The sequence below is a fragment of the Bos javanicus genome, chromosome 24 (assembly GCF_032452875.1).
Source record: "Bos javanicus breed banteng chromosome 24, ARS-OSU_banteng_1.0, whole genome shotgun sequence".
NCBI classification, from domain to species: domain Eukaryota; kingdom Metazoa; phylum Chordata; class Mammalia; order Artiodactyla; family Bovidae; genus Bos; species Bos javanicus.
In genome coordinates this window covers 43,092,438-43,119,938 of record NC_083891.1, presented here as the reverse complement: position 1 = coordinate 43,119,938, position 27,501 = coordinate 43,092,438, and the positions used below count along the sequence as shown (strand labels likewise).

The window sequence follows — 27,501 nt, the reverse complement described above, 5'->3', positions numbered from 1 at the left end:
CAGGTTTCAGGATCTTGCTGCCTTGATTTTTACTTTCAGACATAGTCTTACACTTTGTAAATGGAGCTCACTGTAAGTCAAATGCCGCTGTGCGTGTCATCCACTTTTCCTGAGTCCAGGCAAGAGTGTAGGAATCACGCTATCTGTCAGTGCTGACTGGTTTCTGATTCTGGCAGGTCCGAGCGGGGCTGTCAGTGGGTAGGAAGCATGGGCGTGGGCAGGAGCAGTGAGTCTGGGCCCCCGTCCCCATGTCACAGCTGTTTACATCTCTCACATCAGGAAGCTCTTGTTTGGCTTTGACTTGTTTAGATGATGGGATGCAGCATCTTCTAAACAAAATTTTTAAAAAACAGAAATGTAGTATTTTTTCACATAATAAAATGCAGTCCTCCTGGCTCGCTGAAAATACAGGTCTTGTCTTCCCTGGGTGATGTATTCTGGAGCTTTCCCCGAGTTCGCTGGTTTGAATTTGAGGCTGCTCTCCCTCACATCTGTCTTCAGAGCCCTGTTTCTCGGCCAGCGACACCACAGCCCCTGCAGCAGCGGACGAGTCAGAAAGGCTGGGTGTCCTCTGTGCTCCTGGGTGTGTACGTGCTGTCCCATCACGGGGGGTGCCTGGGCGAGCGGTGACTCAGCCAGAGGCTTTATCAGGAACAGCCTGACCGTGGACATTCCCCAGCGCCCTCACAAGCTCTGTGCAGTCCAGTGGGAGAATGAACAGTTCAGTCATTGGAACTCTTGCTGTTTTGGTTTTGTACTTTAGAGTGGAATATAGGACTTACAGAACTCAGGGCGGATATCGCTTGCAGAATCTAATACTTTCTGGTTTTCCACCACATACTATGTTTGGGGAACTGTAAGGAGAGTGGCTGGGAGTTTTTATCTGTATGGAGACCGTTTCTTTTTTCCCCAAAGAAAAACATCACTTCTTTACTGTTGCTTTCATTTGGTATAGACTTTTAAGACATATGATGACAAATTACTGCTATAAAAAACCTGAAGTTATTTTGAGTTTGGTGAATTCAGGAGAGGGAAGCTGGGCAAGCTAATCTTGTCTGTAAGGCAGTGAGTGCCTTGCTTACCCCAGAAAAGTGTGTGTGACTCTTTTTAGTGAAACATGAGTGTGAGCATCTGGTGGCTGGAACTACTTTGGGTGCATTTGACTTTGTTCCTTTAGGTGTGGAGATGGCCCCTGTTGAGACCTTAAGTTGTTCTACAGTCGTTCATCTAATGGAATGTGTCGTTAATGCACTGCCAGTTGTGTCAGTCGGTTTAAATACACCTCCCCTACATACACACACACTCCACCTCTCCTAAACACACACACATACTCCACCTCTCATAAATACACACACATACACCCTGAGTCAGAGAACCAGCAACTTGCCTGCGGCTCTACATGTAGTTTGTGTCAGAGCTGAGACATGGACTCCCATCTGTAGAATCCCAGTGACTCCAGATCTCATACTTTCCCATTATGTCTCACTGGGCCTGTTTTTATGGAATATTTACATAGAACATTAGATAGCTACTTTTGCCTGTTAAAACCTGAAATAACCCTCTTTTTATGGTTCAAGTGAAACAAATGTTTTTCCCTCCAAAAAACTTTGTGGAGCAGTTTGAACTACTGCTGATCCAGAGGAATCCTGGAAATCAGACTACCCTGTGACTCAAACCATGGTTCCATTCACTCTGACTCGTGGGCTTTGTTCTTTTGCTTTCATGAGGGGGCTTCTGAAGGTGTGGGGAACACTTCATATTTACAACAGTCAGGGTTGATCAGGAGCTTCATTTCTTACGTCAGCCACTTTGGTTCAGGGTTTGGTTTTGTTTCGCTTCCCTGCAGGAAGCACCCGTTGTGTTTCTGTGCCCACAGGCATCTAACGAGAATGTTCCCTTGGTGTCTGGACATTTCTGTGTCGGTGCTGGAAACCTGACACCAAAGAGCCAGCACTCAGGAAGAAGCCAACTCGCAGTGCTGGGGGTTTTGATGGAACGTTTTGGATAAAAGTGTGGGTGCAGTTTATGTCTTCTGTTTATATATGTGGGGACACAATAATAACAGGTATTGAGATCTGGGCTGTTGTGTTTTTTTGTTTTTTTTTTTTTTGGTCATAGCAGAGGAAGTTGGGAAAAACCAGTTACCACCTCAGAAATTCAGCTGTTTGCAGATATTGTGAAATAACATTAAAATCTCAGCTGCCCTTAAACTAGTTATTTCATCTCTATCGCTTGTTGAAACTCATATTTATCTTTACTTTTTGGCATTAAAATACAATAAATCTATCAATTATTTCATGTCTGTGTTTTCTTTTAATACTTAAGTCATGTCACTTCAGTTCTGCATTGCTGTGATCATTAGTGTTATCCTTCAGGACAAAATGCATGCTGCTCACAGTCCGTGAGTTAAAGATATAAGCCAACTTTATGTTCAGATGTTACACTCATTAATATTTTTAGCAGTATAATACATTGGAGGTCCAAATTGGATTAGACTTTTGCATTGAATTCCAAAGTATTGGTAAGTCTAGCACATACCATATAATCTTGCTGAACTGTTGTGGGTACATTTTTTTTTTTAACCTGTCTGTCCGTCAGTATTGCTCACATGGAGGTCATTTCTTGAGTAATACAGGATGACCTACAAAATTCATAATTAGTGATTCTTGTAAAAGACTTGAGTTATGGTGCTTTAACATAAGTCTGCCTCACACCACCAGTTCTATTTGAAGAGCAAACACATAAGCAGCTTTACCAAGATAACAGTGAAGCATTCAGTGTGGTTGAGTGTGATGTGTTGGAATTTTTTTTTTTTTTAACCTTTTTAGTTCATTGTTAGTCCTTTTATGTCTGTGTGTGTCTATGTACGTCTGTGTGTTTGGTAAATACGAATTGAATAGATGACTTCTTATTTTATGTTTTAGGCCAAGATTGACAGACACCTAAATATTCATGCCTTGAGAATATTCTGCACCTATAAATTTTGAACCATTGATGTGCAAAACAAGACCTGAAGCCCACTCCGGAATCTCAGTGAGGCTTGATAAGCCTATAGATTGCCTCACGTGTGTCTGTTTACAAAGTAAACCTTACATCCAGGGAGCGAAGAGCGCCGCCAGCGGACGACTGTGCAGAAGCCTCTAATTCAATGCATTGTTAAGTTTTCTAACGCACGTGTGAAATGTAGAAAGATGTAAAAGAAATAAATTAGGAGAGACTACTTTGTATTGTACTGCCATTCCTACTGTATTTTTATACCTTTTGGCAGCATTAAATATTTTTATTAAATAGATGATGTTGGTTTGTGTGCATTATCCTAGGACAGTTCTGCTTCACATAATGAATGTTCTCCTAAGGGTCTGCTCTCAGGTTTTTATATCCAGCAGTCAACATTTACAGTGAAATTGGTTCAAAACATTGGTCCCTTGCTTCTTTGAGATTTTTATTTAGTTAGCCATCTCAACGGTAAAAAGAGTCTGCCTGCCAATGCAGGAGACCTTTTGATTCCTGGGTTAGGCAGATCCCCTGGAGAAGGGAATGGCAACCCACTCCAGTATTTTTGTTTAGAAAATTCCATGGACAGAGGAGCCTGGTGGGCTACAGTCCATGGGGTTGCTGAAGAGTTGGGCACGACTGAACGACTAACACACACAGCCTATCAATATAGGTTAGGTGATGCAACAGTATCCCTCTTGTTAATTGGAAAAGCATTAATGTAGATGATGGTATTAAATGAGTATTCAGTAAGTGTAGCACTGAAGTGCAGTTTCTGAATCACAGTGTTAGTCTCATGTTGAAGGCTGTGCTTTCCCCAACATGTCCTGTGGTAAAGAGACCAAAGTCTCCTTCCCCAGGGGTTTTTGACCTTCTGACCGTCTGATCTCCCAACTGTGTGGTGGGTTTGGGCTCAGAATCGACTCGTTGTCAGGCTCCCGGTGAGGTTCCCGCCTCTGCATCAGGTGAGCATCATATTAACGTGTGACAACTCACTATTGTTTTGCCAGTGAAAGTTTTGTAACACCATTCATTGAATAATTGGTATCATCTTTCACAAATTTAATGACTTTCCCTTTTCCTTTTTGCCTTGTTGTCCAGCAAGTTTTGGTCTATTTTAGGAGTAAGCAGACATTACCAATCCCTAGTAAATCTTTCCTGAAGAATACATGGAAAATTTGTTAGGCCACAAAGTGCATCAAGATGTTCCTTCAGTGTGTCAACAGATCTTGAACACATTCTCTGTGCTTGGTGCCTCTGTTTTCTGACTTCCCCGTACTCTCCCCAAGCAGTTCGTGGCTTTCTCTGGTGTCTCTCCAGAAATGTCTCATAGAGGTCATCTTCGCTCATGCTCTACCAACCACAGTGGTCTCTATTTCGTTCTTCCCTTGTTTGACTTATTGAGGGCAGAATCACCTCCTTTGAAGCTTCTCCTTAGAGTCAGTAGGACTTCTTTCTGGGTTTTCTCAGTCCTTCTGCCTGACTCCGACTCCTCCTGGAACTTGAGACCTGTTGATATTAATCTCCCTACCCCTCGCGACTGCCAGTCCCTGGCAACCACCATTCTACTGTTTGACTCTATGATTAGACTATTTTAGATACGTTTATGTAGGAGGAAGATCTGCTATTTGGTTTTCTGTGACTAGGTTGTTTCACTTAGCATAATTCTCTCAGGGCTCATTTATGTTTTTTAAGGCTGAGCAGTATTTACTTCATTGTATGTATGGACCACACTTTTTTAATCCATTCATCTGTCAGTGGTTGTTGCTATATATCGGCTGTTATAAATAGTGCTCCAGTGAACGTGGGAGTGCTCATGTGTCTATAAGATTCTGATTTGTTGGATTGATACCCAGAAGTTGGACTGCTGCATTGTGTGGTGGTCATGTTTTTAATTTCTTGAGGAACCTCTGTGCTGTTTGCTGCTGCAGCTGTACCATTTTGCATTCCCACCAGCAGTACACGAGGGCTCCAATTTCACCTCATCCTCACCATCACTTGTCTTTTTGATAACAACCCTGACAGGTATTGGTATATCACATTATGGCTTCAATTTGCATTTCCCTGATGACTAGTGATGTTGAACATTATTCTGTATACGTGTTGGCCATCTGTATGTCCTCTTAGAGAAATGTCTGTTTACGTTAAGTCCTTTACCCTTTCACTGGGTTTGTTCTTTTGCAGCTGCGTTGTAGGAGTTGATTGTATATTTTGGAGACCAGCCCTTTATCAGGTACATGACTTACAAATATATTCTCCTATTCAGTAGATCATCTTCTTACTTTGTTGATGATTTTTTTTTTTGGCTATGCTGAAGTTTTTTAGTTTGATATCCCACTTGTTTGTTTTTTATCTTGTTGCTTATGCTTTAGGTGTGACTCCCTGTTTTCCTTCATGGGCACCCAAGTTGAAGCTGTGTCAGAACATTTGGAATTAGTGGAATCTCCCTTACTCATTCATCTGTTAGGTCAATGTCTACTCAACACTTGGGTGCCAGGTGCTGTACTACCCAGGTTCAGTGACAAGGGGACCATGGTTTGGTCTATTGCAGTCTTGTGGGAAGGTCAGCAATACACATGTAAATAAGGAAATAAGCATGCAGTTAAGACTAGTGGTGAGCACTGTGGTGGAAATGACCAGGGACCTGCTTAGATGTGAAGAAACGGCTTTGGAAAAGCAGAGACATCATACAGCAACTTGGGATCCTTGCTCTGCTGCACTCCTTGAATAAGGATGTGGCCTTACCGGAAGTATGGCTCTGAGACACAAAGAGTCCAACATTTGAAGGTGTTGGGTTAAAGTGCGTGGTGTTGATTGCCAGCAAATATTCTCACGGACTGTCCATGCGAGCCCTAGTTTGGAAAGGGCCGAGTCAAGGCAAGGGTCAAATTTCCCAGATCTGGTGAGACCCCACCCCATGGTCTCCATCCCTCTGAGATGTCTGGAGGCCCAGGGAAGCTGCTCTGAAATAAGCTTTAACAACCAGTGTCTTGTGTGGTCACCTGCTTGTGATAAACGTTTATCTTCATTAAGTCAAGAATGTAATGTAACTGGTGGCTCTTTGGATGGGGCTTTTCCCAATATTCTCAGCCTATCTGACATGCTGTGGCATCCCACAAATGGCATGGAGGTGAAAACCCCTCCACCGGATGGAATGTGGGCAGAGAGTCAGGAAACCAAAGAGACATGACAGCATGTGGCCCAGGACTTCTGACTGTCTGGTGCACAGGAAGGAAGCTGAGACAGCAGAGCTTGGTGCGTATTTCTCTTTTGCAGCCTCTAAAACAGAACTCCCCAGGGAAGAAGGTCCTGGGAAATGTGTTCTCTGTCTCAGAGGGGAGTGGTGGCACCATGTCACAGCGGGCAGCCAAGCCCGGCCTTGGAGCTGGCATCCAGCATGCACTCGCTTCAGAGCAACAGGAAGTAAAGACCTGAGCACACATACATATCAGATAATCACAGTGTACACTTTGTGCTCAGTCCTTCAGTCGTGTCCAACTCTTTCTCAACCCCATGGACTGTAGCCCATCAGGCTCCCCGTCCATGAAGTTGTCTAGGCAAGAATACTGGAGGGGGCTGCTATTTCCTCCTCCAGGGGATCTTCCCAACCCAGGGATTGAACCCACATCTCTTCTGTCTCCTGCATTGGTAGGCAGATACTTTGCCTTTAGCACTACCGGGGAGCCAATACATAATCAGATAATCACAGCATACACTTTAATATCTTATAATTTTGTCAAGTATATCTTTGCAACCCCATGGAGTATAGCCCACCAGGCTCCTCCATCCATGGGATTCTCCAGGCAAGAGTACTGGACTAGGTGGCCATTTCCTTCTCCAGGGGATCTTCCTGACCCAGGGATCGAACCAGGTCTCCTGCATTGTAGGCAGATGCTTTACCATCTGAGCCACCAGGGAAATCCAAGTATATCTCAGCAAAGTACAAAAAAATAAGGATGAAGACGAGTTGGAAGCACCAGTATTAATTACTGCACCCAGAGGAAAAAGCTGGTCACATTTGGCTGCAGGAATGTTAAAGGTGGGCCTGACAAAGTGGAACCATTTGAATCTTTTAAAGACCAAAAGACTGGTGATGTTCATCAAGGGTAAAGCATGTACAATATTGGGAAGATGAAAAGTTCTGAAGATGGTGGTGGTTGCATGACAGCATGAATTATACTTCGTGTCATAGAACCAAGCAGATGAAAATGGTCAGTTTTATATATTTTTAGCACAATTATGTGTGTGTATGTGTTGTGGAAAAGTTCTTCCTATTCATCTGTGAAATAGAGTAATAGTACCTATGCTTCAGAGAGCCATTAAGAGGGGTGATTAAGAGGATGCAGCTAAGATGCTCAGCTCTTAAATAGTCATTGATTTCAGCGTTCCTATTACCTACATGCGTGCATGTGTGCTAAGTTGCCTCAGTTGTGTCCAACTCCTTGCAACCCCATGGACTATAGCCCACCAGGCTGCTCTGTCCATGGAATTCTCCAGGCAAGAATATTGGAGTAGGTTGCCATGCCTGTCTACAGGGATCTTCCCAACCCAGGGATTGAACCTGCATCTCTTATGTCTCCTGCATTGGCAGGCAGGTCCTTTACCACAGCCGCCGTCTGGGAAGCCAGTTACCTAAACGGTGTGTTACTTATATTGTAATAAAAAAGGCACTAGGCATCAGCCGGATGATCAAAGTCAGTGTCGGCAGTGATAAGCTGTGTCAGTGGTATGCACTCTTGGCACCATATGGTGAGAAGACAACTTTACTCTGTGGTCCTCGTCCCAGAACACATAAGCCCAGTCTGCTCAAGAGGAAAATGTCAAGATAAATACCAGCTGAGGGTATACCAAACCTGCCCTCCTTAAAACTGTGAAGTCATCAAAAACAAGGGATGTCTGAGAAACTGTCACAGGCCTGAGGAGCCCAGGGATACCTAGTGACTAAAAATAGTGTATCCTGGATGAGATCCTGGAATAGAAAAAGGACACTGGGTGAAAATAAAGGAAAATGAACAGTGTGAACTTTAGGTAATAAGAATGTTTTAATATTGGTTCATTAGTTGTGATAAATGTATCTACTATTTTAATGTAATATGTTATTAGAGAAACAGTGTGGGGTGTATGGGGACTCTGTTGTTCAGTTGCTAAGTTGTGTCTGACATTTTGCAACTCCACGGACTGCAGCACACCAGACTTCCCTGTCCTTCACCATCTCCCTGACTTTACTCAAACTCATGTCCATTGAGTTAGTGATGCAGTTCAACCATCTCTGTTGACTGCTTCTCCTCTTGCCCTCAGTCTTTCCCAGCATCAGTGTCTTTTCCAGTGAGTTGGCTCTTTGCATCAGGAGGCCAAAGTGTTGGAACTTGAGCTTCAGCATCAGTCCTTCCAATGAATATTCATGGTTGATATCCTTTAGGATTGACTAGTTTCATCTCCTTGCTATCCAAGGGACTCTCAGGAGTCTTCTCCAGCACCATAATTTGAAAGCATCAATTCTTTGGTGCTCAACCTTCTTTATGGTCCAACTCTCACACCCATAACCTGGCTACTGGAAAAACCATAGCTGTGACAAAATGGACCTTTGTTGGCAAAGTGATGTCTCTGCTTTTTAATACTTTGTGTAGGTTTGTCATATTTTTCCTTCCAAGGAGCAAGCATCTTTTAATTTCATGGCTGCAGTCACTGTCCACAGGGACTTTGGAGCCCGAGAAATTAAAATCTGCTGCTATGTTCACTTTTTCCCAGTCTACTTGCTATGAAACGATGGGACCGGATGTCATGGTCTTAGCTTTTTGAATGTTGAGTTTTAAGCCAGCTTTTTCACTCTCCTCTTTCACCCTTAATCACCCTGTTACCATTACTGACTCAAAGTTTTCTTATATTTCTGAAGTCATTCTGAGCTCTTCTCTGCAGTCACACACTCACAGTCCAGAGCCAAAATGCAGTCCACCACACGGGGTCGCTGTCGAGTCTGGGGGTCGGTCACTCCTAGAATTCCCCTCCTGGTGCGGAAGAGCCCCTCTCCTGTGCATGCACATTGGCTTTCCCGCCTCCTGCAGCACGAGGCAAGTGAGTGTAGCCTGGCAACCGCTGTCTGCAAACTCTCCTCCCCCAGCTTGTTCGTGGATGACACCAGGCGTCCTTCACATGGACCAAACACGAGAGATGGCGGGGTGGGGGCTCCGCTCAGTGTTGGCCATCACTGGTGACTGAAGGCTCTTGGCCCCCAGGCCCACCAGGCCGAGGCCAGGCTGCCCTTCCCGCCTCCACAGATCCATCTCCCCGTGGGAGGAGGGGGCACCCCAGAGGAGCTCAGGAAGGGAGGCCATGGCCTGAGGCCAGCCCAGGGTGCCCGGAGTGGAGGCCGGACCAGGAGGCGCTCGCGGGCACAGTCAGACACTCAGGGCTCGGACTGCAGCTGGCGGCATAAAGAGCAAAGCCTGCGGACCCCCCAGAGCTTCACATTTACCCCGAAATCCGCCCGCAGCACCCCTGGAGAAGGTGACAGCAGGTCGGGGTCAGCAAGTGATGGACACAGAGGTCCGGGGAGGAGGAAGACACACGCCAGCGTGGAGACGGGGCCTCCGAGGCCGCCATGGTCTTTGCCCGTAAGGCCTGCCTGAGGGTCTCACGTCCCCCTTTTACCTGGTTCCTGGTCTGCCCTCTCTGGACCGCAGCGGCTGACAAGATTCTTTGCCCACTTGGCTCCTCGGAGCTTGGTCAGTTTTAACCTTTTTTAAAACCTCATCAATTGGCTCTTTAATTATATTCACTCGGGTTCAAGTCCAGCACAGTTTCCAGCAGGTGTCATCGCCAGGTTGGCCTCGGGTGGGTCCGGGCCCAGAACAGCTGCGGACTCTGCCATACACCTTTTGCAATGTCTGTTCTCTGTGTCCTTCAAGGACGCAGTCAGCAAAAAGCAGTTCCAGGAGGAAGTGTCCTTAAAGGCCTGCTGACTTTTCCTGCCTCTTGAAAAGGCGCTTCTCGGTTGTGATTTGTTGTGACCACATTCTGAGATACTGTGTGGCCTTGGCTGTCGCTGGGCACAGTACCCAGAGTCAGAGGGATGTGACAGCCATGGCAGAGAGCTGACTGAATGGGATTCTAATTACTTATCTCCCAGACAGGCCGTGATATAGTTTTATAAGCAAGCTACCAAAAATCCTTCACAGTGTAGTTCCAGGGAGAAATAGTAGTATGAGTGGCTGGAAAATATGCTGTCTTAATGTCAAACCAGTTTTACAAACAATTGAAAGCCAGTGTTTGGCTGAGAGGATGACAGGACCATCTCTGCCCTTCTGTTCACTCTTCTAAGAGCAGGGTCAAGGTCTGGGACTTTTCAGCTATGTGTGTGTCTCTCCCTTGTATTTTATGCTTCATTCATTCAATAGCAGGTGCTATTCTGGGGCCTGTCACACACCCAGAAAGCAGCAGAGTTAAGTCCTGAGGTGATGCCCGCCCTGTAGGTGGTTCAGCAGTATCACAGCGAGGCCCTCAGTTCGGGGCCTAAATGTGGACAGCGGTCAGCAAACACCAGGGACCTCAACACAGTGCTCAGAGCCTTTGCAAAGCTCTGAGTGGTGGGTGTACCCTTGAGTCAGACAGTGTGGGCCTGGCTCTGTGTCTGGGTGTGGTAGGAAGTCAGTGAGGGTCAGGTCTGTATGGACTTGGACCATCCAGCAGAGGTGGGAGGTGGGCTGGGAGCAGACAGAGGCCTGGTGAGGCACTTAGGGAGGCATCTGAGATGTTTAGCCTGAGAGCAGAGTGGGGACGTGAACACCGAGCTGACTGGTAATTGGACCCCGACCAACCTCCTTTTCCTGTCGTGCCCCCTTGCCTTGCCAGACATATTGAACACGTTTTCACTGTGCTTCCTGTTCGTCCTGAATGTTAGCTCCCAACAGGACAGGAATCTGCAGTGCTGAAACCGTGCCTGGCTTGTAGTAGGTGTTCATTTTACCAAAGGTAGTAAGAAAATTTGTGGTTATGTTACAACTTGTTCCTGAGCAACTACATCAGGTCCAGAACTGTCCCCTAAATTGTAATTGTGCTGTGCTGTGCTGTTCTTAGTCACTCAGTTTTATCTGACTCTTTGCAACCCCGTGGACTGTAGCCCGCCAGGCTCCTCTGTCCATGGGATTTTCCAGGCAAGAATACTGGAGTGAGTTGCCATTTCTTCCTCCAGGAGATCTTCCCGACCCAGGGATCAAACACAAGTCTCTCTCTCTCTTTTTTTAAAATTTATTTTAATTGGAGGATAATTACTTTATAATATTATGGTGGTTTTTGCCATACATCGACATGTATCATCTATGGGTGCACATGTGTCCCCCCATCCTTTTTTTTCCTCTTAACCTCTTAGTTATTGTGCAAATCGACCACAGTCTTGAGCATAGAAACTCCACATCAGCATAGTGGGCTAACCAAGTTGGCAAGTCCAGTCAGCTCTTTGTTGAGAACTGCTGTGAAATTAAAATGTATATGCCACTCATAAAATACGGTTGAAATACTCATTATAGAATTTCCCATCTTGGGGGGAAAAAAGTATTTTCAGAGTATCTAAAAGTAAATAGTCTCTATTCAGTAATACTAATCTATTTAGAAGTTTAAATGGAATTACTGCCAGATGAAATATACATTTTATCTTCACTTCTTATATTGTTTTATATAGTTTATCTTCCTCTCAAAAGAAAAAAAAACAATTATATTTCTACCAACAGTAAGGGTTTTTTCCCCCATAAGTGTTCTCAATAGCAGTAGCCTTTAAAAACCATGTAATTTCAAGGTCAAAGAAAATGAAACAAGCAAACCAACAAGAAAATTGAAGGGAGAAAATAAGATTTAAGATTTTATTTTAGTTAGAAACTAGTCAGTAGAAGTAAAGATGTTTATAAATTCTTATACATTCTGCATTGTGTAAATCACATCCTAGACACAGATTTTTTCTTAAAGACACATTGATTTTGCAAAGAAAAAAGTAATATAACATACATATTAAAAGAGAAACAGTTCCCTCTACTGGATGTTTTAATAGAAAGTTATACACGCTGAATTCTTGCATCACGGGATTGCCCAGGAAGGTCTGAGGAGGTGCGACAAGGTGGAAATGATGGTCTCTACAGGGCAGTGTGGGGTGGGCATGGCAGGAAGAAGCTGACAGAGTACTTCACATTTGTGTTGTTTGAATTTTTTGGTTGCATTGGGCTTTCGTTGCTGCACGTGGGCTTTCCCTAGTTTCGGCCAGCAGGGGCTTCCCTTTGTTGTGGTGCACAGGCTTCTCTGGCAAAGCACGGGTTATAGGCAAAGGGGTTTCAGTAGTTGCGGTGTGTGGACTCCTGGGTGTGCAGGCTCAATAGTTGTGGCACAGGGGCCTAGTTGCTCCATTCTATGTGGAATCTTCCCGGAGGAGGGATTGAACCCTTGTCCTCTGCTTTGGCAGGTGGATTCTTATTCACTATTCCTCCAGGGAAATCCTGTTCAAATTTTTTTACAGTGAAAGTGTATTCATCACTTTCACAAGTAAATAATTTTTAAAAACGATGCAACATTCTACATCAATATAATGTCATTTAAAATATTTATACATTTATATACATAATGACAAAATATTTGGGTTGAATCACACTAGAAGGCTGTTTTTTATTTTGGCTGCAAAGATTTTGGATGATATTTATTTTTCCTTATGCTCTTTTGTATTACCTAATATTTTATAATATGCATGCATTGAATTTACAATTAGGAAAAATATTCTACTTAGCAATAAAAATTAAAAGCCTATTAAAAGTTAGGTAGAAAAAGTGTTTTTGTTCAGTGAAAAGGATCTTGCTTCGATTATTATTATTAACCTACTCAGTTTTTGTTTGACTATTACTTAGGTAAGAGCTTATTCTGTAAGAAATGTATATTGGAAAATATGAAAATTGGATGCTGATAATCTGCCAAGCTGTATAACTGAAATAACTCAAGAAATCATATGTAGGAAGTTATTTGTGGATTGTGTGCTTCCACCCTGTGGTTGTTTAGAACTCAAAGCATTTTACCACAGACATGATCTAAACGTCCTTCTCACATTGGGCAAAAGTATGTTTTGTGCAAAGTGTAGCTAAACCAGTATGTTAATTGCAATAAAAAAATAGTAAACAATAGTTGTAGTGAAGAACAGTCAACAGTCTTCCCTTATTAGTAGTATAACCCATATAAGAGCTGGGCCCCTTGGCCTGTGAGCTGAAATAAAGATTCTCAAATGCCAGCATTTGGTGTGGGGAAACCCAAACCTCTGGAGGATTTCTATGAATCCACAGCCACTTATTCTCTCCTGTTCTCAGTGTCAGGAATATATGTTCATGTTAACGCATGGATGAACACTGTAGGTCTGACTCAAGATCCTGGAAGCAAGTGGGAGGGGGGCTTTTATCAATCACTCAGTACCCCCTGAAAAACTCCCTATTACCCCTTCCCACACCCTGACAACCTTTGTCTTCTTTCTGTTTCTGTGAGTCTGATTACTTTAGATACTTCATATAAGTGGAATCATGCAGTATTTTTCTTTTTATGACAGGCTTATTTCACTTAGCATCATGTCCTCAAGGTTTGTCCATGTTGTAGTGTATGACAAGACTCCTTTTTTATGGCTGAATAATATCCCATTGTATGGAGAGATGTTTTCTTTATACATTCATCTATCTATGGGCATCTAGGTTGCTTCCAAATAGGAAAAGGAGTATGTCAAGGCTGTATATTGTCACCCTGCTTATTTAACTTATATGCAGAGCAGATCATGAGAAACATTGGACTGGAAGAAGCACAAGCTGGAATCAAGATTGCGGGGAGAAATATCAATAACCTCAGATATGCAGATGACACCACCCTTATGGCTGAAAGTGAAGAGGAACTAAAAAGCCTCTTGATAAAAGTGAAAGAGGAGAGTGAAAAAGTTGGCTTAAAGCTCAACATTCAGAAAACGAAGATCATAGCATCTGGTCCCATCACTTCATGGGAAATAGATGGGGAAACAGTGGAAACAGTGTCAGACTTTATTTTTTTGGGCTCCAAAATCACTGTAGATGGTGATTGCAGCCATGAAATTAAAAGACTCTTACTCCTTGGAAGGAAAGTTATGACCAACCTAGATAGCATATTCAAAAGGAAAGACATTACTTTGCCAACAAAGGTCTGTCTAGTCAAGGCTATGGTTTTTCCAGTGGTCATGCATGGATGCGAGAGTTGGACTGTGAAGAAAGCTGAGCGCCGAAGAATTGATGCTTTTGAAGAGTTGGAGAAGACTCTTGAGAGTCCCTTGGACTGCAAGGAGATCCAACCAGTCCATCCTAAAGGAGATCAGTCCTGGGTGTTCTTTGGAAGGAATGATGCTGAAGCTGAAACTCCAGTACTTAGGCCACCTCATGCGAAGAGTTGACTCATTGGAAAAGACTCTGATGCTGGGAGGGATTGGGGGCAGGAGGAGAAGGGGACAACAGAGGAGGAGATGGCTGGATGGCATCACCGACTTGATGGACATGAGTTTGGGTGAACTCCGGGAGTTGGTGATAGACAAGGAGGCCTGGCGTGCTGTGATTCATGGGGTTGTGAAGAGTTGGACACGACTGAGCGACTGAACTGAACTGACAGAGGTTGCTTCCACATCTTGGCTATTGTGAGTAATGCTGCAATGAATATGGGTATACAAACATCTCTTTGAGATCCTGTTTTTAATTCTTTTAGATATGTGCCAAGAAGTAGGATTGCTAGATCAAATGGTAGTTCTACTTTTAATATATTTAGAACCCTCCATACTATTTTCTATAGTGGCTGCACCGTTTTACTTTCCCGCAAACTGTAAAAGGATTCCACTTTCTTCGCCAAAACTTGTTTTACGGGTTTAAAAACAATTTTTAAAAAACTCATTTAATTTTTTATGTATTATTTTTGATGGCACTGTCTTCGTTGCTGCACACAGGCTTTCTCTAGTCGTGGTGAACAGGGGCTACTTGCTAGTTGTGGTGTGCTGGCTTCTTATTGCGGAGGCTTCTTGTTGGGGAGCATGGGTGTGCAGGCTCAGTAATGGTGGTTCGAGGACTCTGGAGCACTTGGACTTTAGTAATGACCAACCTAGATAGCATATTGAAAAGCAGAGACATTACTTTGCCAACAAAGGTCCGTCTAGTCAAGGCTATGGTTTTTCCTGTGGTCATGTATGGATGTGAGAGTTGGACTGTGAAGAAAGCTGAGCGCTGAAGAATTGATGCTTTTGAACTGTGGTGTTAGAGAAGACTCTTGAGAGTCCCTTGGACTGCAGGGAGATCCAACCAGTCCATTCTGAAGATCAGCCCTGGGATTTCTTTGGAATGATGCTAAAGCTGAAACTCCAGTACTTTGGCCACCTCATACGAAGAGTTGACTCATTGGAAAAGACTCTGATGTTGGGAGGGATTGGGGGCAGGAGGAGAAGGGGACAACAGAGGATGAGATGGCTGGATGGCATCACTGACTCGATGGACGTGAGTCTGAGTGAACTCCGGGAGTTGATGATGGACAGGGAGGCCTGGCGTGCTGCAATTCATGGGGTTGCAAAGAGTTGGACACGACTGAGCGACTGTACTGAACTGAACTGAACTTGTGGCTCACAGACTTACTTGCTTGATAGCATATGGAATCTTCCCAGACCAGGGATCAAACCCATGTCCCCTGCTTTAGCAGATTCTTAACCACTGCACCACTAAGGAAGTCCATCAGTTATAATCTCTTTTTCATTTCTGATTTTTCTTTCTTAATCTAGCTAAGGATTTATCAATTTTGTTGGTCTTTTCAAAAAAACCAACTCTTACTTTCATTGACTTTTTTCTATTCTTCTTCTCTAATGTTTGTTGTTTCCTTCTTTCTACTAACTTTGGTTAAAGTTCTTCCTCAAAGTATAAAGTGAGATTGTTGATTTGAGAAATTTCTTCTATTTTAATGTCATTGTTTACTATTGTAAACTTTCTTACTACTGCATCCCACAAATGTGTGTATATTGTGCTTTCATTTTCATTTGTATGAAGATATTTACTAGTTTCACTTGTGTTCTTTGACTCACTGGTTGTTCAAAAATGTGTTAATTTTCTCTTGTGAATCTTTTTTAATTTTACAGCTATTGATTTAATAGTTTCATTCCATATTAGTCAGAAAAGATACTTGGTATGATTTCAGAGTGGTTTGTTAACTTTCTTTTTTGTGGCCTAATATGTGATCTATCATGGAGAACTTTCCATGTACACTTGAGAAGAACGTGTGTTCTGTGCTGTTGTGTGGAATGTTCTGCATGTGTTAGGTCCAATCGATCTAGTGTTTTCAAGTCCTGTTTCCTTACTGGTCTTGTATCTGGTTGTTCTACCCATTACTGAAAACGGGTTATTGAATGTGTCATGGTCTATTTCTCTCTTCAATTTTGCCAAGGTTTGCTTTATATATTTGGGTGCTCTGATGTTAGGAGCCTATATATTAATAATTGTTATATCTTGTGTATTGACCCTTTTATCTTACAAAATGTCCTTTTCTCTAGTTGTTTTTGACTTAAAAGTCTGTTTTGTCTGATAATAGTGTAGCCACCCCTGCTCTTTTTCAGTTATCATTTGTGTGGAATATCCTTTCCCTACCCTAACCTATAGTAGTTTCCAAAAGGGAAACATATCAGACTATAGAACCCAGAGTAATTTATCAGAAATAAATCATTTACTGAATGCTGTGGAGTAGGATGGGGCTTTCCTGGTGGCTCAGCAGTAAAGAATCTGCCTGCAGTGCAGCAACCTTGGAGACTTGGATTTGATCCCTGGGTTGGGAAGATCCCCTGGATGGCAGGAAATGGCAACCCACTCCAGTATTCTTGCCTGGGAAGCCCCATGGACAGAGGAACCTGGCAGGCTATACAGTCCATGGGGTTGCAAGAGTCAGACACGACTGAGTGACTAAACAATATGGAGTAGGGTGTGCCCCTTAGCATCATAAGCCCTTGTTTTACAGATTAGAAAGCCAAGGCACAGAGGTAATTTGACAAAATAGCAGGTAAAAAGGGACTGGTATGTATTAGGCATGCAAAAATGAAAACCTTTTCTTTCATACTAAAAGTCTTTGAGATGGGGCAACTATTCTGGATGGAGGAAGAAGCCATGAGCCAAAGAACACGGCAACTTCTAGGAGCTGGAAACAATTCTCTCTAAGACCCTCCTGAGGAAACGCAGTCCTGCCAGCACCGTGACTGGCCCAGGGAGACCTATTCTGGACTTCTGATGTCCACAATTTTAAGGTAATAGACTTATTTTGTCTTAAGTAACCCAGTTTATGGTCATTTGTTACAGCAGACATAGGAAACTTATATAGAAGTCTGAGTTAAAAAAAACACATAAAAGAACACATTTTAGACAAAATTACTTAGAAAACAATTTATTGCACAAACTTTACATTTGTTGTAGATGATGGAAAACATGGTAAAAACAACCTTGTGTTAATCCATTTTTCCTGGAGATTTTTCTGTGGAAAATAAAGATTTCCTAATACATTCTTTTTATACAGTTGTTTACCAGTTGTGTTGGTAGTAAGCATCTTGGGAAGTAAGGTATAAAACTGAAACAGATCAGAAGAGCGCAGGGGGAAGACCACTGCCGAAGAGTAACCTCCAGGAACTCGGCATTTTCCAGGGCAGGGAAGATGCTGTGGGGTCCTCACACTGCAAGTGAAGAACAGAGTATCTGAGTCCTTCAGCTTTACTGCTCCCTCTCCCTTTAACACACACTACAGAACTCTCTTGTTTGTTCCTTTTGGTTTTGACACTTCTAGCTTTTATTGTAAGGAAAAAACAAAGTAGTAATAAATTTCTGTCTTTATAACAGCTGAAGATAAATTCCCTCAAATTCCAAATCATAAAGATATACCAGAATGACTGTGAATGGAGTCCACGGAGCAAAATCAAATTCAAAAGAAATAGGGGTTAAGAAAAAAAATAAGTGTTGCATGATTTGCATCAGTTTGTTCAGTGAAAAGGCATGAATTAAAAAGACAGTCACCTGCTATATAAAGCAGGCTTCGTTTACTTCTGTTATGCCAAAAGGCTAACTGATTTCCCTGGTGTAATACTCTTATTTTGTAATAGGGAATGTATTTTAATTATAATGCATGTCCAATAGCTACGGTATTGCTCCCATAACTGTACGTTTTACTTAAAAAAGAAAAAACAATCCTGGATTCCAAAGAGGACTTGTTTATCCTTATAAACAAGTTGCTATAATTAATGCAACACTAACAATGAACACAGTGAAGTACTTAAGATCTTCCTTTTTTTAAAAAATCAGTCTTAATGGTTAGCTGCTTTCTTTTCAAAAGTTCAATGTAAGTTTTATATAAAGATGTCTATATTTAACATAACTTTCACTTACTTGGTCTACTTATATAGTATGTAAAAATGCAAGTTTATGAATACCTAACGAACAATCAGGCTTAAGCTTTAGTAAAACTTACATGTGGTTTGATTATCTGAAGCCATTCATTAAGATATTCAACCAGACCCAGAGCATCTGGGATGTTGTCTCCTTCTGAAACGAACTTCAGCAGAATCGCGATTGGGATTTCTTTAGAACAGCTGCAACAAACGAAAAGAACAATCAGGTATTCTTTTTGCCTCCCAACAGCAGTTCCACTGTGCCTGTGTTCCTATAGAGATGATCAGCCAGATCGTATGCGAGGAGATGCCACACGTTCTACATGTAGAGACGGAACTGGGAGCCATGTAACACTCACCCTGGGCACGTGCACCTTCCTGCCTCACAGCAAGATTTATGTGAGAAAACCAAAAGAACATCAGTTTTGTGAGAAATATCTTTAAACAGCATAAACTCTACAGCTGCAATATCCTGCAGCTGCAAGTATTTACTTCAACTATATTTTAAAGACGATGGGAAGAAAGCAGACCAAAAAACTAGTCATGGTAGTTACTTTTGGTTGACATAGCTGAGTATTTTAAATATTGTTTGTTTGGACGGTTCTATATTTTCCAAATGTTCCATGAGGAGTGTGTTTCTCTCAGCACTTTCTCTAGTGCCGCTAACTTTGTGAGCAAAGTCACAAAGCCGCCCAGGGACTGCTCTCTGGCCTCGTGGTTTCACCCTGCGCTTGTGTGCTCAGGGCTGAGAGGCTCAGGCAGCCCACCGGTCCTCTTCCGTGGCTGCCGCCCCTCTGGTTCAGTGCTGCCTCCTCTCCAGCCGTGTCAGCGCCTGAACTCGGTTCAGCCCCCTGAACTGTGAGCAAACACATTCCTGTTATTTCAGCTCCGCAGTCTATGACCTGACAGCAGTGTAGGCACAGATGACGGGGCCTGAACAGAGCAAGAGAACAGTTCAAAGCTGGTGGTCTGCAGAGCAGGTGGGAGTGACTAGCTGGCTGGGGCTTCGCAGCTGTGGTGTGAGAGGAGGTGAAATAATATACTGTGGGTGTAAGCCAGAGAGGAAAGACCGGAGACAGACTAGGCAAAAGAAATGTTGGAGGAAATGATGGTTCTTCAGGTATAAGAAAGGAGTTATTACTTAATGAGTGCAGGTCTATTTAGAATCAAAATCCTGAAGGTGGATGGTGCTGATGGGTATACAACACTGTGAATGTACCTAATGCCACTTAATTGTACGCTTAAAAATGGTTTATTTAATGTTATGTACATCTCACCACCACCACCACCACCACCACCACATAAAGAACTGACTATAGGCAGAGAATAAGTGTTAGGACCCCTAACATGCTACACACAATGAAGCATTAAATATGGCTTCTCAGGAACCAATTCTATAACCACATTTCAGTCTTTCCCTTGAAAGTAACACAGCACCTATTTAATAAGGGCATTTTCAGAGTTCCAGCAAGCAATCCAAACACTCCCAGGTATCCTGATTTCATTTTGATTTCATCCTGAAATCATGTGGGGAGCAAAGACACAGGCAGACACACTCACCCTTCGTCATAGAGCAGCTTTGTGATCCCTCCTCCAGGGACACGGACACAAAACTCAGAATCGTCTATTTCAGGAATGCATGGGGTTTTTTCCATTTCTTCCCAGTTGAGGCTCTGTATTTTATTCTGAACACTTTTTTGCATGGAAGGTGTAAGAAGGTACCTGAAGGGGGTACTGGAAAGAAACAATCATATCATTAACTGCTGCTGCTAAGTCACTTCAGTTGTGTCCGACTCTGTGCGACCCCATGGGCTGCAGCCTACCAGGTTCCTCCATCCATGGGATTTTCCAGGCAAGAATACTGGAGTGGGTTGCCATTGCCTTCTCACTAACTAAACACTCACAAATAAGAACATTAAGACAAGAGTTCTTTCAGCAAAAATTACCTTGTTTTCCATATATTTTGTTGCAGAAGGCAAAATGCAAGTTCTGACAGTTTATGGAAGAGTAATGTAAAGTGATTGCTCTGACTTGCTAGTCACATACTTAGGAGACTGTGCTGGGGACAGGTAAACAACCGAAGGCAAGGCCAGCATGAAGACCCCACGGCCACACCCCGACAAGGCCTCTTACAAGGGCCTCAGAAATGTGGTCTACTGTGACAGTCTCAGAAATTAACTCATTTTGAGAGGTTACTCTTCGCTGATATTTCTTCTTCATGATTTTACAGGTGTACAAATGACAATGCAATAAATATTATGGATTTCTAACTCTTGAATACGTTATCTTTTATTTAAGAATTCAATCTGACATGCCTGGAAATTGTACTTAAAGGCAGCTGGAGTTCTGCAGATACAAATGGTTGAATACATGGAAATAAATAGAAACACTGATCCAGTCTTTGAATCAACTGATAAACTTCAGGTACTCTTTCTCCTTTCTCTCCATCAGCTGAGCCCTGAGGTGCTGTGGGCTCATGACACACACAGCAGAGCACAGTCCCAGAGATACACACAGCAGAGCGCAGCCCCTGAAGCACCCCATTGCTACCCTAGACCCCAGTGCTGCGGCCCTGGGAACACCAAGGGCCCCCAACGCTACTCCCCCTGCTGCTGCTGCTAAGTCGCTTCAGTCGTGTCCGATTCTGTGCGACCCCATAGATGGTAGCCCACCAGGCTCCGCTGTCCCCGGGACCCTCCAGGCAAGAACACTGGAGTGGGTTGCCATTTCCTTCTCCAATGCATGAAAATGAAAAGTGAAAGTAAAGTCGCTCAGTCGTGTCTGATTCTTCGTGACCCCATGGACTGCAGCCTTCCAGGCTCCTCCGTCCATGGGGTTTTCTAGGCAAGAGTACTGGAGTGGGGTGCCATCGCCTCCCCACAATCTTTACCTCCTTCTTTCTAAATTCCAGGGAGAAAAGGAAAGGATGGCGTTAAACTTTTGTTTTAACCTTTTAGTAAAGAAATCATCCTAATAACTGTATACATCTTAACAAAAATACTTGTCCAGAGACACAGACCTACCTGCGCAGCTGGAGGTCATTACGGTGATACGAGTGGCTGCTAGAAAGAACCACCACTTTGGCGCAGCCGCTGCATTTCACCCAGGAAAGCAGTTTTTCACAGAATGACTTTGATTTATACTTTGTATACCATGGAAAGAGTACAATGAAAATACAAAGTTAGATCTCAGATTGTAACAAGAGTAGCCTACATAGTATTTCATCAGTCTTTGTGATGATACTATTAACAGTTTATGTATGCTAAACTTATAGTTAGTTTCAGATCCACTTATTGTCTTTGCACTGAAGGTGAAACATGAGGAACAATGACTATAATTTTCTGCCCCAAATCTGATCAGGGGCAGAATTTGGGGCAGAAAATTCTGCCCCAGAAAATTCTGGGTTAGGTAAGCCAGAAGGCAGAATGCCTGTCTGGGTCCCTCAGCACAGTCCGTGTTGTGAATCACAGGAGGAAGTCAGCTCCATGCTGAACACCAGCTAAAAAGGTGTGACAGCCGAGGCAATACTTGAACTTTGCCTGGATGCAGAACTGATGGGTGTGTGGGGAGCAGCTGGGGAAATCTGAGTATTCTCTAATGCTCATCCCCCAGGTGTGTGGTGTGCTGTAGTTGTGAAGGAGACTCTCCTTCCTGTAAGACGTGTGTTATGTGATGCTGGCACCCAGCTGCTTTGGACTGTTTGGCAGAAGGAAACTGTGTGCACGGGCACAGAGGGTCAGCCAGGTGTGGCAAGAGGTGAACAGGCGACTGACCTGGGATGTGGACCTTTCACTCTACTTTTAATGGATGAAACAAAATCTAAATAGCTCCAGGTGTCTAGTGGCTGCCAGGTCAGTGTGGACACATTCCTGCTAGACAGTGGTGAGGGCTATGAACTTGCTTGGAGACAGGAAGCTACAAGAGGATCTGACTGAGGTTTCCAGGACCTGGGGTGGAACAGCCTGTGGGGCGGGTGGTGCAGAAGCAGAATCAGGGGCATGAGAGAGGACATGGGCTGGACCAGAGTGGTGACAGCAGAAGGGGAGAGAAGCGGGATTCAAAAGTGTTATTTTCAGATACACGTAATTTTTATGCAGGTGCCACGGGTTTGAAATGTAATGCAAATAGAATAAACCTGTAATATTCATATGCTTAAATTTTTTCACCCATGGTACCTGAATCAGGAATATACAGGGCCCAAGCTATATGTCCCAATTCCTTTCAATATATTCAGGAAATAATAGTGACAACTCTGAAATTTTATGAGTATTTCTCTATAAACTCAGACTGCTTAACTGTATAAATATAAAGAAAGAAAATGATTTTTGAATCTTAATAATGACTCGGTATTTTCTCATTATACTGTACTTTAATAAACTTAAGACAAAAGCAATATACTAACCTTAATAAAAATGGATCTTAACTGAAGAGCCACTAGTTTCTTTGAAGGCAATGCATACACTGCAAGTATAAGAGAATGAAACCACATGATAGTTAAAATTAAGGAGTCATACATGAGAAATTAATAACAAAACTGAACTAGGAAAAATTCTGTATTTAAATATTTTAAAACTATATTTATTTGGCTGCATCCAGTCTTAGTTGCAACACACAGGCCTAACTGCCCCGCTGCTTGTGGGATCTTAAGCTCCCCAAACAGGGATTGAAATCTGTGTTCCCTGAATTGGAAGGTGGATTCTTTACCACTGGACCATCAGGGAAGTCCCTAAAGATTTTTGCCAATTAAAACACAGAACATATGTACTACATCATTTAGCTAAAACACTTTAAAAGTACCTCAGAATTCACCCATGGGCTTTATTCTATGGAATAGATTCATTGCTGAAATTTAACTATAAGAAAATTATCAAAAATTATTTCTCTTCTTTGATTGTAAACCTAGAGGACTCCCCTGGAAATTTCTATCCTTATAACAAATGACCTCATTTTCAAGACCCATTTTCAAGGTTTGGTTTCTGATATTGTTCCCTCTTTTCTCTAGAGAACAGTCACACTCATTGGGGTTAGAAGGAAGAGTAAAATGCAGGCAAATTTAGCTGTGTGATAAAACACAGAAGCTACATTTATTTTCTTCAGGAGATTCAGAAAGACCTGAAATAAAACATAAGACCTCTGTGAGTCAATACGTGTGAATTTATCCTGTGAGGAGGATCCACAGCATTCACCAGAGTCTACAAGGGGCCCACTTTACTGATGCTTTAGGAGGCCCTGCCCAAGTTTACCTCCAAGAATGAGAAGCCCTGACATGATCCAAGGACAAAATACACAGTCTCCAAGAACATGTGATTAAGCCTCTGTGCCAGGGCTAAGCTTTCAGTCACTGTAAACATCACAGACAACCCGAGACTCGGGCACTGTGTGTCGTGGGTCACGTCTCTCCCATTCTACACGTCTGTAGGGATCATCTCACTGGACTGGTGTATGTGGGATGACTGGGACCGTGTAGCAACCATTAGCAAGGGTGCTGACCACCAGGCGTGTCTGGGACAAAGTGGGCTGGAGCTGGAAGCTCAGGAACCAGGGAGGTGGGCAGGCTGAGTTGACGTCCATGACGCCTCACTTCTGCAGCAGCAGCACTCCTGCTCTCCACCAGAGTGTTTTGTTGGTAAGATCCTGTTTCCCAGCGCCTTGCTCGTGTGATATAACATCACCTTTCACGTATTCTGGTCAAAAATATTTAGCTTCTAAATAATCAAGGCTTTAATACTAAGTCCAGTTTCAGAAAATACAGAGGCCAGAGGAACACAGTGGTCAGTCTGTACGCTGTGAGCCCTGACTAACCCCAACTGACAGCACAGCAGGGAACTGTGGAGATGGGTGGTGTGGGAAGGGCCTAGGCCTCCTGCAGTCAAGTGACTCGCCTCTCTGAGCCGGGTCAGTGTGCATTACAATGAACGCTACCACTGTGTGACAGATGACTTCAGCCTGCGTGGGGCGCTGCACATTAAACACAAAGGCCTGAGCCCAGTGTGAGCAATACTTACACGTGCCAGGAGGACAGAAAGTAAAACTGAGGATAAGAGGGGGAAACCCCGTGTTAAAAATCATTCTATCCAAGGGTACAAATACAAGCACATCTCTCGAGGGGGCTGTAATCCAGGGTGTGTGCAGGAGAGGAGGGGACCGCTATGGATTCTAAAGAGCCACTCCAGGTGCCAACAGACACCCAGGGAGGGTCTGGCTGTGACTTGACACAACTCTGCCTTGTGGAAGGATATAACACACCTTCAGCATTTATACTGAGCTCCGCTGAATTCTCTTCTGCAGTTGCATATGGATTGTTTCCAACCATTGGCACAAGACAGTCAGTATAGAAGTAACCGATCTTATGCATATTCAGTGTGGAAATAATCAGATCTATTGCAAGCTGGCCAACATTTCCAACAGATACTGCTGGCTGAAACAGTAAAAAAAAAAAAAAAAAAAGTTCATTAAGTTATCCAAATCAGCAGCACTTTAAGAAGTTTAGACAGAAGAGGGCAGTCACAGCAGAGGTACTGGATACCAATGCCCAGGTGCATCACACCTGGGTGCTGAGCTTTTCATTAGCTCCACCTGGAGACTACTGACTGCATACTTACTGAATACCTGCTATGTGTCAACCCCTGTTCTGGGCACTGAGGATGCAGTGAACAAATGGATCAGAGTTCCTGCCCTTGTGGAGTTTCCATCTAGTAAGGGGGTGGTTTGCTGTGGCAAACAAAATAGTAAAATACATAGCGGAAGTACTATAGAAAACATTTAAGTCAGTAAGGGTGTGTGTGTTTGTGGGTGACTGCAAGTTCAAAAGGGGTGGTCAAGGAAACAGTCACTTCAGGTGACCAGTAACTATAGCCCTGAAAGAGGTAAGGGAGACAGTCACACCAAGACTTGGGATATGATGAGGTCAGGCAGTGGGCAAGCAGGTGCGGAGGCTGTGAGGTGTGAACAACAGAGTTCCTGGGTCTTCTTTCCATTTGCTTCGTTAGTGCCTAAAGATTGGAGGGAGCTTCTTTTCATGCGGGGCACACACACACACACACACTCGCTCGCTCTCTCTCTCCCTCTCACACACACACTCTCTCTTTCATGACTTCAAATAGCCAACTACCATATCTCTACCTACACCCCACTCACCTGAACTCCACAGCCTAATGGCTATCTCCACACTGTTACATCAAAACCAGCAGGTACCAAACAAAGCATCTGCCCAACCCGCTCCCTACTTTGCACTTCAGAAAACAGCAACAATTACTCACCCAGTTACCTAAACCAGGGACCTGCTTCCCTTCCCCTCAGCAGCCACAGCAGGAGAGGACTAATTGTCCTTCATCCTGTCTCCCAAGTTTCTCTTCACTATACCTGCTCCTCTGCACTCTTCCAGCAACTGCTCGTTTTTGGCCTCTATGGATCCCTCAGAGCAGCCTCCCACTTTGTGCCCTCACGTACCAATCCCCTGGTTACCCTCCTTTAATTCCTTTTCCCTTTTTTGAAGATTCTGCTACTTTGGTTAGACCCTCAATCTCGGGTATCGTTCGTTTCTTCCTCACTACTGGATTCTTCCCATCAGCCTATTCGCACCCTCTAAAATCTTTCCTTCTAAAAAAAACTCCCTTTTCACACGCTGTCACTTCTCAGTGTCCCTGCAGAGCCCAAATTCCTTACAGTCCGTCCACTAAGACACAAGCAGGAACTTTATCTGTGAATTCAGGAACAAAAGCACAAACATACACATCTCCACGTCTTCTCCCATTTCTTCAATCCAATATGGCTTCCCTCTTCACCGTCAAGGGTACTGCTAGTAACCTGTGGACATTATTTTCTCTATGATGTTTTCTTTCTGCCAGGTATCTCCTGCAAAAATACTTTTTCCCTTTTGTGATTAACGAATATTTTTCAGGGAGACACTTTGATATGAAGTCAAATTTTCTTCCTCAGTACACTATCAAAGCTGCTTATATCATTCACTGATACTTCTTTTTTGCTTTGAGCCACGCCACAAGTAGGACCTTAGTTCCTCGACAAGGGATCAAACCCATGTCCCTTGTAGTGGAAGCACAGAGTACTAGTTACTGGACCAGGAGGGAAGTCCCCACTGATATTTCTTGCTTTCATTATGATGAAAATTGTCGAAAAGTGACTTTTCTATTACCATCGTCCTTTTAAAAATTGATGCACAACATTGTGATTCGACATCTGTACACATTGCAATATGATTACCTCAACAGGTCTACTTAACATTCATCACCACTCAGTCAAAAAATTATTTTTTCTTGTGATAAGAACTTTTTAAGATCTACACTGTTACTTTCAAACATACAACACAGTGTTAACTATAGTTACTACGTTGCAAATTACATTCCAGGACTTATTTTTGACTAAAAGTTTGTACTTTTGACCCCTTTCACCTATTTCATCCAATCTGTTCTATGTTGTTTTTTTTAATTCCACATACGAAGCTTTTCTTAACAGGTCTTTGTGTCCCTCCCCTTCCCAATAAATCCCAGGGTCTTTCTGTACCCCTTTCAACGTTCTAACTTTTTTTACGTGTGTTCCCAACTAGACTGCGAACTCCTTGAGACATAGAACCTGGTCTTACCATTACACCCTGACACAACACAACGCTCACTGAGGCAATGAATGAACCGCGATAGAACCGCGTGCTGTCGGCAAGTCTTTACCAGCCCGTCTGCAGTTTCCTGACTAATGACAATCACTCCCCAGCTTAAGCGCGGTACACAGCTCGCTGAGAAAAGGTTTTCCAGGAAGAAAGGTACAGCGAGTGGCCCGCACGGCACCAACGGAGGGCAAGGTCACGTCCCCGCACATTCCGCTCTCAGCCACCAGGACCCGGCCCCGCAGACTGCGCGCGTCCGGGGGCCGCTCTGACGCCGGCCCCCTGCCCCGACTCACCATTAGGAGGGTGCACCCCGCGAGGTCGGGGACCGAGTCCCCGGAGGGGACGAACATGTTTCGCTGGCGGCACGAAGAGCCGGCGGCCGGAAGTGCGGGTGGAGGGCTCCTGGGGTCCTTCGAGGCCCGGGTTGCGGTCCTTAGGTGCCCGTCCCACTGCCTGCCGGGGCGGCGCGCGGGAGGGG

At 43.7% G+C, this 27,501-nt stretch overlaps 2 protein-coding genes across 6 annotated transcripts in view; one reads left to right on the top strand and one right to left on the bottom strand.

Moving 5' to 3' along the window:
- Positions 1-21,548, top strand: part of PTPN2 (protein tyrosine phosphatase non-receptor type 2) — an 86,286-nt gene extending 64,738 nt beyond the window's left edge. For 2 of the 5 annotated variants that reach the window (XM_061399992.1, XM_061399991.1), the window contains 2 exons: positions 2,925-17,275; positions 18,654-21,548. In XM_061399992.1, coding sequence (XP_061255976.1) covers positions 2,925-2,946 — 22 coding nt within the window. In that variant the 3' untranslated portion in view covers positions 2,947-17,275; positions 18,654-21,548. Of the gene's footprint in view, positions 1-1,876; positions 17,276-18,653 lie in introns of all 5 variants that reach the window. The other 3 variants (XM_061399988.1, XM_061399990.1, XM_061399989.1) reach the window with 2 other exon arrangements.
- Positions 17,512-27,488, bottom strand: PSMG2 (proteasome assembly chaperone 2). Its single transcript, XM_061400007.1, has 7 exons — positions 27,317-27,488; positions 24,650-24,821; positions 22,806-22,864; positions 21,427-21,545; positions 19,964-20,137; positions 18,484-18,604; positions 17,512-17,695 (listed from the first exon to the last, which is right to left on the bottom strand). Exons 1-7 carry the CDS (start codon positions 27,371-27,373, stop codon positions 17,603-17,605), a joined length of 795 nt encoding a protein of 264 aa, XP_061255991.1. The 5' UTR covers positions 27,374-27,488; the 3' UTR covers positions 17,512-17,602.
- Positions 27,489-27,501: the final 13 nt, after the last annotated feature.